The 16,911-nt window shown below is 45.9% G+C and overlaps 1 protein-coding gene across 2 annotated transcripts in view; it reads left to right on the top strand.

Moving 5' to 3' along the window:
• The window catches only part of SLC6A1 (solute carrier family 6 member 1), a 71,857-nt gene extending 63,531 nt beyond the window's left edge, over positions 1-8,326 (top strand). For both annotated transcript variants that reach the window (XM_054516017.1, XM_036390855.1), the window contains exons 12-15: positions 6-108; positions 1,445-1,545; positions 3,226-3,393; positions 5,941-8,326. In XM_054516017.1, the coding sequence (XP_054371992.1) occupies positions 6-108; positions 1,445-1,545; positions 3,226-3,393; positions 5,941-6,045 (477 nt within the window). In that variant the 3' untranslated portion in view covers positions 6,046-8,326. The remainder of the gene's footprint in view (positions 1-5; positions 109-1,444; positions 1,546-3,225; positions 3,394-5,940) is intronic.
• Positions 8,327-16,911: the final 8,585 nt, after the last annotated feature.

The raw sequence follows: 16,911 nt of genomic DNA, 5'->3' as shown, positions 1-16,911 counted from the left end.
TTCAGGGTGGCATCTATGTGTTTAAGCTTTTTGACTACTACTCTGCCAGTGGAATGAGTCTCTTGTTCCTTGTATTCTTTGAGTGCATCTCGATATCCTGGTGCTATGGTAAACATAAGCCTGTTTGTGTTTTTCCCTAAGCTTTACACACCCTGAGGATAATTCATCCTCTGATCTGTGGTTGATGTGCACGTGGTGGGGGTGGAACTGAAAGTGGCTTTGGTTTCTGTGGATAGAATTCAAAGTTGGCTTGTGGAAGGTGCTGCTGCCTTTTAAACACTCTACCTAGAGGCTTGGGAGCCATGAAGAGTTTCAGGACTATTAAAAGGGTGATATTCCATATCCTTTCCTGTCCCACTTCCTTGGGAAGCCTGGATCTTCAGAGGTTTTGGGTACATACTTCCTCAGGACTCTTGGGATTTGCAATATTTCGTTTTTCCAGAAATTTTCCCACTCCAGGGTCCTGCAGTGAGCCAGGCTCCTTGGTCAGTTAGGGAATAATCACCTTAAATATCCAGACCCTGGGCTGGCAGTCTGTGGCTGCAAGCATTAATGGGTCTGTGGGATATTGTCACAGAGCATTTTTGACCTCAGAGCTGTGTCAGCTCCTCTGAGGAGCTGCTCCCATCCCCACTGAGGCACTCCAGCTGCTCCAGGAGCTTCCTGCTGGATTTCAGTGGGCCTGAGAGGATGGAACAGCATTTAACAGGGGAGAGGCACTGCTGGAGAGCCCAGCAAATGGAAAAATACACCAAAATTCTCATGGAAATCACAGAATGTTCTGAGCTGGAAGGGACCCCACAAGGAGCTTAAGTGGATGGTCCATACAGGGCTTGAAGCACAGCTTGGAATTGTCAGCTCCAGGCTCTGGAAGAGATCAGAGCCATAAATTGGTGACAGAATCATGAAGAAATCAGAGCCATGGACTGGTGACAGACACAGCTTTGGGAGGCTGGTGGGGAGCAGCAGCAGCAGGAGGGGCCCTCTGATTGCAGCTCCACTCCTGCCCATCCATGGTGGGCACTGCAATGAAGCTGGTTAATGCTGGGATGGGTTTAAGGGGAGGTTCATAATTGTAAAATATACCCTAATTTTCTCATCCTAATATAACCTAGAGTTGGAATCAATCAAGGGTGTTTCTTGCATCTGACCTTCCCATGTGCAACTTCCTCATTTGGCATGGGAGTAAGTTTGCTGGTCTCTATTTAATTAATTATGATGTGGAAGAGTGAGAACAGGTGACTTTTGGTGCTTTTGAGTTTGCACATGTTTCGCCTTGAGGAAAAGTTGAGATCTTTGTAGAGCTTCCAAATAATAATCATAATTTATGACTATATCATATATCATAATCATAATTTATGACTATATCTCTCAGAACCATTGAGCTTCCCATCAACTCCACTACCTGATATGTTTCTGTGTTGTTCCTTATTTCTTTACCCAGGTGTTAATAGATTTTATGACAACATCCAAGAGATGGTGGGATACAGACCCTGCATCTGGTGGAAACTCTGCTGGTCCTTTTTCACTCCTATCATTGTGGCAGTAAGGAACAAACTTTTATTCTCCGGTTGAAAGGATGTAAATGGGTGGCCTGGGTGCTGCAGCCTTGTCATTTCCAGCCCCACAGGTTCATATTAGTTCTGCCCTCTCTCCTTTTTTAAGGATTTGAGCAATCCCATTGAAGGCAATAAGCAAAAAGCAGTGTCATTCCAGGAAGATTGTGCCCCAAAAAGAGAAGTGAAGATTTTTATTAGACCTCTGGAAATGCTCAAGAGGTTGATTGGCAGAGTTAGAAAACTCTGAGGAACAAATTTTGACACTTTTTTTTTTTTTTTGGTGTTCTAAATAGAATTTAGCAATCTAAAATCTAAATTTTCCACGTACACAAAAATGCCAACATGCTGTAAACTGAATTCCTCCACAAGCCCTTCTGGTGACAGAACAGGGTTCTAAACTCTTGTTCTTCCCTCATGGCATTCTGTGGCAAATATTAATCATTTTATACTGCATTGCTGTGGGTTTTCTGGCAAACTCTGCCATGAATCTGTACTGGAAACCACAGAACAGCTTTTTCCCTGATTCTAAACTTTACCCAGTTAATCCCATTCAGTACTTTGTGAAGTAGTAAGCAAAGAAATGTAAATGTACTGCACATACACTGAACCCAGATGCAATGTAACAAACTGTTACACATGAGCCAGCATTTAACCAGAGAAAGCAAATGAGGAGCACTAAAAAGACACAGAAATGTGCTCATGTTGAGGGTTCCTCGAGTCATCCCTTCCCAGATCAAGGCAGATTTCATTTTTGTAAGAACATAAAAGCATAAGAGAAACATTTTACTTTTATGGCACAGGAGGAAGATGCCCAACATGGTCAGACTGGCCAGATTTGTCAAGTCCTCAGCAGAATGTGCTGCCCAGCCCAGCTCAGAGCAGGGATAAAATTCTGCCTCTGGGAATTTGCAGAGCAGGGATAAGAATCTGCCTCTGTCCTGCACGAGGGCTCAGCCTGGATCAGAATGAGCCTCCCTCCCTCCTGATTCACTTTAGCAGGGTTTCCTGGCTGCTTTAGCCATTTGAGACAGGCCAGCACAGGAGATTTTCCTGGGAATAGCCTGTGGAATTCTGTGTCTGCAGGGCATCATTGGAGAACAACCCAAAAGCATCGTGGGTGCTGCTGCTCAATGGCACAATGGGGACATGTACGTGGTGCCACTGAGCAGCAGCACCCACGATGCTTTTGGGTTCCAGCTATTCCCAGGATCCCTGTTTTCCCCAGTTGCTTTTGGGTTCCAGCTATTCCCAGGATCCCTATTTTCCCCAGTTGCTTTTGGGTTCCAGCTATTCCCAGGATCCCTATTTCCCCCAGTTCCTTTTGGGTTCCAGCTATTCCCAGGATCCCTGTTTTCCCCAGTTGCTTTTGGGTTCCAGCTATTCCCAGGATCCCTATTTTCCCCAGTTGCTTTTGGGTTCCAGCTATTCCCAGGATCCCTGTTTTCCCCAGCAGCCCCCTTCCCTCTGGCTCTGTGCAGCTTATCCAAGGAATTTACTGCTCCCAGCAGCACACCTGGATTATCTGAGGTGCAGGTTTATATGTGAAAACACAGCTTTGAGGTGAAACATTCATTTTGGCAAGAGGCATCTTGGGAAGCTCCAGAAAAACTCTTGAAGCCAGAACACTGTGGGAATCTGACCCCAAACCCTCCCTTCTCCTTTGCAGGGAGTGTTCATCTTCAGTGCTGTGCAGATGACCCCCCTGACCATGGGCAGTTATGTGTTCCCAAAATGGGGCCAGGGGGTGGGCTGGTTCATGGCCCTGTCCTCTATGGTGCTGATTCCTGGCTACATGGCATACATGTTCCTCACCCTGAAAGGATCCCTAAAACAGGTAAGCCTGCCTGTCCCAACCCCCCTGGTATGGTATTTGTGGGGTGCCCAGATGAAGGAAGGCTTGATGAATCTGAATCCATGTTCTTGGAAGGATAATTTATTATTTTATTAATATTTTATTAATATTTTATTAAGATACTAGATTATATATTAATATACTAATTTAATATATTATATTATATTATATTATATTTCTATTATATTTCTATTATATTTATATTATATATATTATATTATATTATATTATATTATATTATATTATATTATATTATATTATATTATATTATATTATATTATATTATATTATATTATATTATATTATATTATATTATATTATATTATACTAAAAAATACAGGAAAGGATAGAGACAGAAGGTTAAAAAGATAATAATGAAAACTTGTGACTCCTTCCAGAGCCTCAACACAGCTTGGCACTGATTGGTCATTAGGTCAAAATAATTCACATGAAACCAATGAAACAGTCACCTGTGGGTAAACAATCTCCAAACACATTCCACAGGAGCACAACACAGGAGAAGCAAATGAGATAAGAATTGTTTTCCTTTTTTCTCTGAGGCTTCTCAGCTTCCCAGGAGAAAAACCTGGGCCAAGGGATTTTTCTGAAAATATGGCTGCCACACCTTGGCACCTGTGCAATCAAAGATTGCTGGGCACTTCTTTCCTCTCATCTATTTCCCCCTCAGCCATTTTGCTTTGAGCTAAAAAAAAAACCAAAAAAACCATAAAAGTGCCAACCAAAAGAGAAGAGAGTGTCTGAGCCATCTGTTGCTGAACACAACTCCCCACGTTCCACAGGGTCCTTATCTCTGCTCTGGCAGCTGCAGACACTTGGCATTCCAGCTCCTCACACCTAGAAACCAGAGGAGAGGTTTGCAAATTATGGAAATTTGTCCTGATTAATGCCAGACACGCGGCCGCGGATCACGGCAGGGGATGCTCCGGGGAGCTGGAATCAAAATCAGGGGCTGAGCTCCAGAACTCTGGGATTGCATGGTCTGCTCAGTGACCCTGCTCTGCATGTCCCTGATGGCCCCCAAGGCTTCAGCTCCTGCATTTCACCTGCCCTGCTCTGCTGCAGCTGGGAGGGAGGACATGGAATACCTTGGGAACACTTCCCTTGAGCCTTTATTTAAGGGATTTCTGTCAGCAGTCACTCTGTGAAGAACATTAGGGGCTTTTTCTCATTGCTCTCAGCCTCTCCCTGACTGCTCCTTTTTTAAAGAATGTAACACTTCTCATGGAAGACAGTCTTTTTTCCAGTCAGTTTTTATTTCAGTCAGTTTTTATTTCACTCAGTTTCTATTTCAGTCAGTTCTGAGGTCCTCAGAGATGTGCTGCTAAAGGGGTGGGAAATATTGACCACATTACTGCCCCACACACCGTTCAGGAGCCACCCACAATCACCACTCCTCATTTTTCAATCTGGGTGGATCCTCAGTTTTCCCTCTCCAGCTCCTCCTGTACATCACAGCCAGTTCTCCAGCCCAAGTACTGAAACACTCTGTGACTGTGGCAACCAAAGACTGTCAAAAGGAATTTGTCAGAACTTCTGGAATATTCTAAAATCAGCTGACAGAGCCATCTTTGCAAAGGGCTGGATGATCTTAAGCAGAATTGACGAGTGATGCCTCATGAAATGCTCAGATCTTGATCCAAATATTTGTCTTCAGCAAATTTTGAAGGACTCAGTGAGGCTTTAAAGAAGTCTGCACAAAAAAATCTGGGTTTTGATTTTTTTTTGCTTCCCTCCCTGCCAGTTCTTAGCTCCTACATTTTGAATAGATTTCTCTTGGGCTTATGGAAACTTTTAGGTGCAAAAGGAGAACTGTTGCCCTAAAATACAGCTGCTTTTTGTGGAGGGTTGTGTGAGACCATGGTAAGAGTTCCTCATCTCAGCCTTGTTGTGGATTGAGGTCGTATTTTCGAAAGCATTGATAAATTATTATTAAGTGAGGGGGGAGCCTGCACCAGTGAGAGGCTCTGAGGAGCCAAACTGGGATTGCTTTTGAGATATAAGAGAGATTTCTTTGAGATAGGAGATTTCTTTGAGATCTATTCTCTGCCATGAGCTGGGCAGAGAAGCTGAAGGAACAGAGAGGACAAAAGGACGAGGAAAGACAGAATAGGAACAAAACATTCTAAAACACTCTAAAACACTGGTTTATCCTTGGAGGAGCTCTCAGTTCTCCTGGGGAGATGCCCATCACTCTGGTGCCCAGCACTGCTGCCCACTGCAGCCCGTGCAGTGCTGGACCCTGGGCTCACAGCAGAGCCTCTCCCCATTGCTTTTCCCCAGGAAAGCTCCTTGTAGGCACCCAGCATTTGGCACAGGGTGTTTCAGCTCCTCCTGTCACCTTCAGGACAGAGCTGGAATTCTGTTTAGTGCAAGTGGCTCGCTGCTGGTTCCCTGGCAAGATAGGTGGCTGTAAAGAATTGTCTTTAAATATTTAGGAAAAAAAAAAAGAAGAGTAAGGTTAGAAATAGTTTCTTGGCTGCCTCACATTTACTGTTGTCCTTTGAACAGCGCATCCAAGTGATGATTCAGCCAAGTGAAGACATCACCCACCCTGAGAATGGGCCAGACCAGGCCCAACAGAGCAACTCTGCCAACAAAGAAGCCTACATCTAAACTCCTCTCTCCTCCAAGTTCCGCTCCTCCTCCAGAAAAACAAAAAATATGGTTGAATATGACCACAAATTCACATCTGAGAATATAATTACCTACCTCTAGTGGCAAAAAAAAAAAATAAAAAATACCTATTAAAAAAAAAAAAGAGGAAAAAAAAAAGCAACAAGGTCATCTCCACTCCGAGGGAATCGCCATGGGTTCGATCCAGCCGTCGCGAGCTCAGATGTTTGACAGTGTTTTTGTGTTCTCCAGCAATCCAGACTGTTAATGTTTTTATCCTTTCACAATGATAGTTGCATACCTTGGAATTTGTAAATTGATGTGCCAAGACCTTTTTAATCTACCTTTTAGCACGACTATTTGAAGTTTTGTGCTGCTGATTTTTAGTAGTCGATCACTATTTCTTACCGCTGAATCCCAAGACTGTTATTTCTGACTTTGCAGGAGTAAAATTAAGTTTGGAGTTGTTTTGTACAAAAAGAGAACGGAGTATTTTGTAAACAAGTGATTTCCAGTGCAAAAGTCTGCCCTTAAAATTTGCTCCAGCTGAGGCCATTCGAGGGGGGAAGAGACACTTCCTTCAATTAACAGCAGGCACAGCCTTTAAAAACATTCCTAGTGCAAAAATTGAGTTGTTTGTGGCAGAGCAGCCCAGGCCAAACACACTGGCTGTGCTCAGCCTTTCAGGGTGACTTTCAAACAAGGTCATAAATTTCCTTAAAAGTACATATCTTGCTTCTTATAAAAAGAAGATATCTGCGTGAATCAATGTTAGAGGCATAAATATGACTTTTAACTTTTTTAGCAAAGTAATAGCCGAGAGCTCTTAGAGATTCCCAGGAGTAAAATACAAAGTATTTGCCATTCAAGCTCAGACTCCCTGAGCTTTTATCATGCTGTTATCACTCTACTATTGCATTGCCACCAAAATAGAAACCAAACCAAGATCAAAGTGAGTTCCGACGTAGGGCTTGATTGAACCTGCCCGAGAACTCCCCCAGCTCCCACCCCAAACCCCAGCACTTTGAGAGCAGTGGGATTTCCATTTCCAGGGGCTGGGTGGTGCTGAGGGCACGAGGGAGAGCTCTTTGATCCCCTGCAATCCCACTCTGGGCTCCGGCCAGCCCCTGGAAGTTCTCCCTGTGTGGGGAATGCAGCGGGAGCCCCGCTCGGCATTTCTCGTTTGGCAGCTATAAGATAAGACAGGCACGGAGGCTTTTTGGTTTTTGGTTTGTTTTTTTTTGGGGAGGGTGATGTTTGATTGTAAATGACTGTGACAGAACTGTGCAATGAAAAACATGCTTTTCAGCAAACTTTTTTTGTGCACCGTACAATGTTAGATAGCACAATTTATGTAGGACTACTACGTGGAAAAAAAAAAACAAAAAAAAAACATGTTACCTGTGAATGTTGGGTTTTTCGTTGTTCTCGTCTGAAGGTGACAAACATGTTCTTGCAATAAGGTATTATTCTCAGAATGTCAAGCACATTATGTAGAAATAATATATATATATAATACACATGTATTTCAAACTACATCCTAAACTCTCAGAGTATGTTGGGTAGGTTCTAAACTGTTTCATACCTAGGTCAAATGTAAAATACTACGAGATCTAAGCTCCATCCTAAACGGCCATAGCTGAGATGCAAACGTCCTGTAAGTCTTTGGGATTTAGAGGAACCCCTACATCCTACACAGACATTACACGTGATACATCATACTTGTGAATTTCATTAGACTAAGGGTAAAAACTCCGACTTTCTCTTTATTGTTTAATGTAACCGAGTCCCATGTTGTTCTAAGAAAAATGCAGTATTTAATGTTTGATTGTAAACAATTATGACAGATGTTTGACAGACCTGCTCTTTAGCAAAAAGCTGTACAAACGTTATCACATAGCACAAACTAGTGTTGTAGAACTACTGTGTGTAAACTGTGAATAGCTGTATCTTTTTTGTAGTACTTGCCCTGAAAAAGAAAGATTATTGTATGATCATATATGCTTTTTGCAATAAGGAAATATCCAACACCAAGCAAATCTATCTCTATATAAAAATATATATGTAATATATACATATTCAAAAATATATACAGAGCCTGTTTAAAAGAGTACAGTATTATTTAGTAAATTGCAACCTGTTCTATGGACCAAATGTAAAATATTTATAAATTAAGATGCATTTTAAATGTCTATAAACGGTGTCATAATTAAAGCACGATTGTTATGTAAGTTTCCAAGAGTTTAGAGGAAAAAGAATAAAGGTTATATTATACATTAAATCCAGAATTTTGCCGTCTTTCATTGGACAAACCCAATCTGTGCTATTTTCCACTTCCAAATGTGTCATTTATATAAAAATATCCTTTAAATACCAAAACGCTGTATCCCACTTGTGATGTGTATAATTAATCCACGCTATTCCTACAATGTAATTAGCATGTGCATACATTATACAGGGAGCTTAAGAGGTGACAGTTAATAGCCCTTCCTGGCATCCTGCTGCTTTCATTCTCCTGCGGGAAGATCACAGCGCATCTCCAAGAAAAGGACAAACGGATTTTGGGATGTTTTGGACGGTTCCTCGGGTGCACTGCTGTGAGCTGCAGCACCTCCCTGGTTTTGGAGCCATCCCAGTGCTGGATACTCCCCAGGCAGATGATCCACGGCTCCCAAAGCTCCGTGCTCCTGCCTCAGCTGCCCTGGCAGGGTGGGAAGACGAGGAGAAGACGCGGAGGAGAAGAAGTCGCAGCGCGGCTGCACCGCCGCTCCTGGGCTCGGGATTTAATTATCTGCCTGCAAAACTGGAGCAGGGCTTCATGCTGGGGAAGAGCCTAAGCAATTAGAGGACCTGATTAGAATGGAAAAGGCTCCCCAGAGAGGCGTCTGGAATCACAGCCTCCAAGCACCGAGCGCTGACCTTCGCGAGGAGCGCACGGCGAGGGCGCGGCCGGGAGGGGAGGTCCCAGACTGTTCTGGAAAAGGGGAGGCAGCAATTTTGGGAATACCGAGGGCAATGAGAGGGAAATGGGAAAGGAAGAGGCTGAGGGCTGTCATTGCTGGCTGGGGGTGGTGGGAGGGCAGGAGGGCAGCAGGGGCTGAGGAGCAGGAAGCTACTTGGAGGATATTGCGTTAGTGCTGTGATATTTCCATGTTCTCCTGGAGGAATTTGCTCTTGCCGTGCTGCAGAAATCCCAACAGCAATTCAACAAGAAAAATGCAAATAAGGTCACTTCTCCCCTACAGGACTGCAGGATGCCCTGGGAGAAATCCATGTCCTTGCTCGTCAGGAGTATTCGTTCAGCTACATGTGCTTTAATTCTAAAATAACACTGTGTTGCTTTTGGGGGTTTTTTGTTTGTTTTAAGCCTGATTATTTCTGTTTTCTTCTGCTCAGGCCACGATAGCATTACAATTAACTATTAGAACTGCTCAGCCCCCACTGCTGGCTGGTTCTCGGGGGCTGGAACCCAAAGGCAGGGTGATGCCATGGCACAGGGCAGCGGCTCCTGTTGCCAACACCCCTCTGCAGGCACTGCCCAGCAGGCAGCAGCAAAAAGGGGCTGCACTAAAGCATTTGGACATCCACCTCTCGATCCCTTTCCCTCCAGGATGGATTGGCTCCACTCCCAGGAAGAGGAGCCCTGGAGATGTCGCATAGCACAGACAGACACCATGGACAGACAGGGCAAGGGAGCAGCAGCACCAAATCCTCGCTCCCAGCACCCAAAGGGATCAGCTGCAGCAGCTGCCAGCCCCTGTTTGCCTCTGCCAAAGCACCACAATTGCCACTTTCACTGCTCAGGGAGGAAGGCACCAGCCTTTACATCCTAAAGGCTCTTTCTACTCACCCCTTGCTCTCCTTTCCCAGTTTCTTGCCCTGCTGGGGCTGTTTAAATAAACCAAATTAAAATAAGGTGGGAGGAGGGGATTTACCCTTTTTTTTTTTTTTTTCTGCAATATAATTTACTCCTCTCTTCTTCCTCTGAAGTTAAAGAAGTAAAGAAAAAAAATTTAAAGAATATTAAAGCACAAATGGGGTAAAGTGAAACAAAGTATTCATCCCTCCACAGAGCTTGGTATCTCAAGAAGCTCGTCCAAGTATTGCCACTTCTCATTCCTGACTTTACAGTTTGGGGCCAATAATTGCATCACTCTTTCCTGCTGACGGTTGATGGAGAATGGGCAAATTTCCTCTGTTTTCACAGAAATCCCATAACTTTTAGCATTCTATCATTGTGGTTTCTTCTTCCTTCTGACCACACACTACACCGGTGCTTTCATTCGGGATTTGTCATTATTTTTTAAATGTATGGATTGGTGGGAGAGAATTTTTAGCCTATTTACAAAAGCTTGGAGTGCCAGGACACAGGGAATGGCTTCACACTGGCAGAGGGCAGGGTTAGGTGGGATTTTGGGAAGGAATTCCAGCCCTGGCACAGGGTGCCCAGGGAAGCTGTGGCTGCCCCTGGATCCCTGGGAATGTCCAAGGCCAGGCTGGGGCTTGGACAGTGGAAGGTGTCCCTGGCCACTGGGTCATCTTTAAGGTCCTTTCCAACCCAAACCATCCTGTGATTCCACAATTCCATGATTTTGAAGCCTCACATCTGATCGCTTTTCCCCCCAGGTTTGTGAACGGTCTCACACTCAGCTCAGTGGCAAATCCTGAGTGATTATTTTGGACTCTCAAGCAGGCTGAAGTAATCCTGTGAGTTATTTGTGAGTCATAAGTACATGCTGGTGCTAAATGTGTCCAACAGTGCCTAAGAGAAGGACAGGATGGATCAGGCATTGTCACCAGAACAAAAATTAATGTGTTTTGCCACCAATGGTGCTTTAGTCAGGCTGCTTGCTGTGCCTTTGGGGATCAGCAGCTAAGAGGTGGCTACAAACAAAGTAACAGAGGGTAGAAAATAGCCAAAATGCTCATGTTCAATTGCAGTCTGGAGTTTCCCCTGCACTTCACCAAACTGGAAACCCACTTAGTGCTGGAAGGGGAATAAATGGAACAGAACCAGTTGCTGCCTTATTCCCTTGCATTGTGCACTTCCTGTTCCTTGTAATTATTTTAAAGCAACCTGGGAACGTCTGAAAATGTTTAACATAAAAAAGAAGCCTTGGAGGCTTGGTTTAGCCGAGGAAAAGGTTTTCCATGCCCCCCTGGCCACACCTTGTGCAGACACAGAGCTGCCGTTGCATCCCAGTGCTCCCCGAGGGTGGAAAGGCACCAAAAAGGAACTACAGAACTACAAAAGTCTCCTGCAGGGCTGTAACCCTGGTAAAACCCCAACCAGACCCCACAAACAGCAGCTGCCCCAGCCCTGGCTGTGCCTGAGGAGCTGCTGATTCCCAGAACCCAGGGCTGGTTCCCAAAAACCAGCTGCAGTTCCTGCTGCCCTGGGCGGGTCCCCCAGGGCTCCACGGGCAAAATCTCTGTCCCAGCACACTTTCCATCCACTGAACATCACCTGGTGGATGGAAAGCTGTTTGGTCCTGCAGGAATGGCACCAGCTCCCCTGGGATGGCTGAGGAGTGCTTTGGTGAGGAGTAAAATAAAAAATCTCTCTGTGAATATGAGCCAGAGCGTCAGGTTGTGTTAGGGAATTATTTCTAGGTCATTTCAGTTCACTGCACTGCACTGCAAACTCTGCACTGAATGAATGACCAAAATAATTAATCAAAACACTGGGGAGAAACACCAACTCACACTGCAGGCAACAAACTCTGCCCAAAAGTGACAGAGCTCAGCTCTTTTTAACCTGCTCTCTCCCAGCTGTCACACAGCAGCAGCTCATGACCTTTCCTGCTGATTTTCCCCAGATCCAGCCTCACTCTGAGGGGCTCAGGGTGACCTTTCCCAGCCTGGTTCCTCCTGTTTTGAGCACCCTGTGTCGTGGCAGAACTTGCCTGTCAGGATTTGCTTCAAACCTACAAATTTAGACTTGGGTGTGCATTAAAAACTGGGGGAATCCACAAAATCAGAGGGTTTTGGGAAAGCTGCAAAAGGCAGCCCTCAGAGACAGCAGAACTGTGAGCAGAGCTAAGCAGCAGCCATGAGATTGATCAGCAGAAAAATTATTTAAAAGGTAGAATAGCAAGGACAAATAGAACAATGGTTTGTGCATTAATGCTTGTCTAGAATAACTCCCTAAGATGCTGAAAAGTATATCTAGTGAAATATTAGGAAGTTCTAAGGCTAAGAATGGAGCTCTGTGCATTGTGTTTTCAGGCTTACAAGCAGATATTGTATTTGAAATAAGCAAGCATTGTTTAACCAAAGGTACCTGTGCTTATAGTGGCTGGATGGAACTACTGTCAATGTGCTTTTGCTTTGGGTGATTGGCCAAAAAACTTATAAAGTTGTAGCATTAAGTTCTGTGTCTGCTGCCTGGGATGTGAGCTGGTGGCATCTTCCCATTGTCATACCCATGGAATGAGGCTGATGCTGGAAAATCAAACAGCTCAAGGCAGTTCCACAGCAGCCCCATCCCGTTCGTGATTTGTACAGAGCCCCAGCCAGTGATAAAAACCCTTCTGCCTCACTCCTGCCATGGTACTGAGGGGAAATGAGTTCCAGCCCCTGTCCCCCTGCAGGCACTGAGCTCCCAGCAGCTGCTCCCAGCCATCCACCAGGGCCTCCAGCCCAGCTGGGATAAGGAAATGCAAGCTGGGAATGACCAGGGGTAGCTGTTCTTGCCCAACTCAATCATCACTGTGATAACTTTTTGTGCAGAAATTCCTCCTGATGGCCCAGCTGGCACCACCTGAGGTCGTTTCCTCTCCTCCTGGAGCCCCCCTGGCTGTGCCCTCCTGGCAGGAGCTGTGCAGAGCCACAAGGTCCCCCCTGAGCCTCCTTTGCTCCAGGCTGAGCCCTGCCCAGCTCCCTCAGCCCCTCACAGGACTTGCTCTCATCACTTGCTCTCTTTACACACTATTTTATGGGGATCCTGTGTTTTGAGGGGGAAAAAGTACATGGATTTGAATGTTTGTAGTGAAATAATAAAATGCCAGTTTATAAGCAAATGGCACAATAAAACAAATCTGGAGAACATCAAGGAACCAACCCACTGCCTTTTGCTGGTGGAGAAGGGGAATTTTGCTGGGCTCCATCACTCAAAGCCATTCAAGTGTCAGCATGGAATAGTGTGTGTGTCACCTTTAAGCTTCTCACTTTCACAGAAAACTTGCCCAAAAATGCTCAGAGAAGCTTTTTTCTTTGTTCTTTACATGCTCTGTGTTACTTACCATTCAATATTTAATGATCTGTTGTTGGTTTGGCTCATCTTTTGCCTTTGCAAGCCACACTCCTCTCCAGGGAATTCTGGCTTGTTTTGTACTTTCACATTCTGCTCTGATTTTTCTTTATCTCATGAACCTTGATTCTCCAAGATTATGCAACTGGGCCTCGTGGATGAGGGGTTATTTTAATTTACTGCTGGCTTTTCAGGAAACATTTCATTCCAGATTCTCCAAGATCAGTCACTACTGTAGGAGCAGCCTCATTAGTAGCTTTCATTAGCCCAAAAATGCAAATAACAGAGCAGCACCACCACACTGTGACCGTGTTCACAGGGGTCCCAGGATGAGGGAAGAGACAAGGATCTGACTCCATGTTTCACAAGGCTGATTTGTTATTTTATGATATATATTACATTAAAACTATACTAAAAGAATAGAAGAAAGGATTTCATCAGAAGGCTGGCTAAGAATAGAATAATAAGGAATGATAACAAAGGCTTGTGGCTCAGACTCTCTGTCTGAGCCAGCTGGGCTGTGATTGGCCATTAATTAGAAATAACCAACATGGGTCAATCCCAGATCCACCTGTTGCATTCCACAGCAGCAGATAACCATTGTTTGCATTTTATTCCTGAGGCCTCTCAGCTTCTCAGGAGGAAAAATCCTAAGGAAAGGATTTTCATAAAAGATGTCTGTGACACCACACTGCTGTCCAAGTCAGAAATCCCCATTTTTCCCAAGGAGCACTCCCTACTCCAACCTTTTCATTGTCTCTTTTTTGAGCATTTTACCACTCCTTCAAAGGCCACTTTTCCCTCTCCACCCCTGCACAGATTTCCCCTGGTAAAGGAGGGATCAGGAATATCCCGTTCCCATTCTCGTTCCTGTTCCCATCCCACTGGGTGATCCCAGCTGCCAGGATCCATGCCAGGGCACGTGTGCCAGCCTCTCCTGGGGCCTGCAGGCAGCACAGGGAGGCAGGGAGCAGGCCAGAGCCCATGGTACATTAAGCAGGAGAGTTTGGAGTGTGAAGCTCAGTGGGCTGTCAGAACGATGTTCCCGCGGCGCTCCGCGCAGCCCAGCTTTCTGTCAGGGCAGGAACAACTGCCACAACTGCCTGAGCCTTCAAACCAGCCAGGGACATTCTTTTAGGGACTGATGGAGGCCAGGGGAGGCAAAAGAGGAGGGAAATTCACCTCCCTTGAAGTCCCTGGTGGGTCCACGTGCTGGGGTGGCCAGCAGCCTGTGGCTCCTCTCCTGCATCCCAGGGATGGGCAGCACGGACAGAGTGGACAACATTCCCCATTAGAGTCACCAAATTCACACCTCCTGGCCACACACTGCCCTCACAGTGCCCTGGGAACGTCCTGATGGGTTTTAAAGGGTGGCAAGCTCACAGAATCACAGAATCACAGAATAATGAGGTTGGAAGAGACCTCTAAGATCATCGAGTCCGACCTGTGCCCTGACACCTCAGCTATACTGTGGCACCAAGGGCCATGTCCAGTCTTTTTTAAACACATCCAGAGATGGTGATTCTGCCACCTCCGTGGGAAGAGCATTCCAGTGCTTTATTATTCTTTCAGTGAAAACCTTTTTCCTAATATCCAGCCTATCCCTTCCCTGATGTAGCTTGAGACTGTGTCCTCTGGTTCTGTCAGAGACCAACCCCACCTGTCTGCAGCCTCCCTTCAGGAAGGTGTAGAGAGGAATAAGGTCACCTCTAAGCCTCCTCTTCTCCAGGCTAAACAATCGCAGCTCCCTCAGGGGTTCCTCACAGGGTTTGTGTTCCAGCCCCTCTCCAGCCTCGTTGTCCCCTCTGGATGTGCTCAGTGTCCCAAGGTCCTTCCCAAGCTGAGGGGCCAGAGCTGGGCACAGCACTCCAGGTGAGGCCTCACCAGTGCCCAGGGCAGGGGCAGAGTGACCTCCCTGCTCCTGCTGGCCCACACCATTCCTGAGCCAGGCCAGGAGCCCTTGGCCTTCTTGGCCACCAGGGCACTCTGCTGGCTCATGGTCATTTCAACCATCAACCCCCAGGTCCCTTTGTGCCTGGGCACTGTCCAGCCACACTGTCCACAGCTTGTAACATTGTAGGGGATTTCTGTGGCCAAAATGGCCACAAGCACTTATACTTATTAAACTTCATGCTTATTAAACTTCATGGGTTGGACTCTACCCATCCATCCAACCGATCTAAGTCTCTCTGCAGAGCCCTCCTTCCTTCCAAAGATCAACACAAGCTCCCAGCTCAGTGTCATCTGCAGATTTACTAATGAAAGATTCAATGCCCTCATCCATGTTGTCGATCAAAACACTGAGCAGAGCTGGCCCAGCACAGAGCCCTGAGGGACACCCCTGGTGAGCTGGATGCAGCTCTGTTCACCACCCCTCTCTGGCCTGGCCACCCAGTTCCTAACCCAGCAAAGAGTGCTCCTGTCCCAGCCCTGGGCTGCATGATTACATCTCAGCCCAACCAGTTGTGTTTTAACCTTGCCACCACTTTGAGAACTTGTCGTGGTCTTTATCTGCTCAAGGATTATTTCCTTGAGTTATTTCCTTATTTCCCACTGCCACTGGAGCAGCCCAGAGGCCTTGGCTAAGCCAAGCTCTCCTTCCTTCAACACTGCACAAACACAAAGCCCCGAGCAGGGCTTGGCTTCCCAGGGCTTGGTTTTACCTGGGCTTTGGAGGAAGGTTCCTTCACCAAGCTCTGTCCATCTGTGAATAACAAATCCAAATTCGGAGTGAGCACGCACTCCCATGGCAGGGGGACCTCCCGGGCTGGGTGAGGACAGGCTCAGGTGACATCCCCACCAACTGCATCCCAATGGACAAGGAAAGAGAAGCCTCAGCACAGAAAGTGCTCAGCATCTTTTAAAAATAAACCCCACCAGGTCCAGCTTCCAGTTCTGCTTTGTACAGGGACCTTCCCCAGAACTTTGAATCCTGCTGTTTCAGACAAGTCATCTTCACACACACCCCTCCATTAAATTTTGTTAAATCCACAGGATTTATGCCACCTGGATGTGGCAAATACTCAGTATAACTGCACACCTCCCACACTCAAGGGAATGTCCTTTCCAGAGACACCACTGGTGGCTGTGATGACTCAAATTAGCTCCTTTTTCCTTCCATCACTCTAAAGGAGCATCAGGTTTTTCTGCAAAAGCAGCTATTTACCCACTCAAACTGCCTAGCAGGCTTTAGCAAAAAGGCACTGATCCCTTAGCATTTTAGCTTTTATATTTTCCATTTAATTGCAATCCTGCAGTTCTTTAGTGTGTCCCTCCAAACTGCACACCCAGTGTCAGCTGCAGCTTCCCCATTTTGGGCACACACAACAATTCCTCTCCAGGCCTGGCAATCAAGGACACCTCACTGCCCCAGGGCCCAGAGATGGGAACAAAAGGGACTTGGGGGGAGCAAACTTGGGCTCAATGACTTCATTACCTGCAGCTGGAATTGGCAGATGAACCCCCAATGTGCAGATGGACCAAACTTATAAAAGTATAAATTACTTTTGTAATATAAATATAAATATACACCCAAATGACCCCTGGTTCATTTTGGGTGTTGCCTCTGGGGGGCTTCATCTGCCCAAAATGTACCTGCAGGCCCTTGAATAAAT

Source organism: Molothrus ater, chromosome 11, assembly GCF_012460135.2.
Source record: "Molothrus ater isolate BHLD 08-10-18 breed brown headed cowbird chromosome 11, BPBGC_Mater_1.1, whole genome shotgun sequence".
NCBI classification, from domain to species: domain Eukaryota; kingdom Metazoa; phylum Chordata; class Aves; order Passeriformes; family Icteridae; genus Molothrus; species Molothrus ater.
The sequence above is the reverse complement of the archived record's forward strand: the minus strand, read 5'-3'. Positions and strand labels throughout refer to the sequence as shown.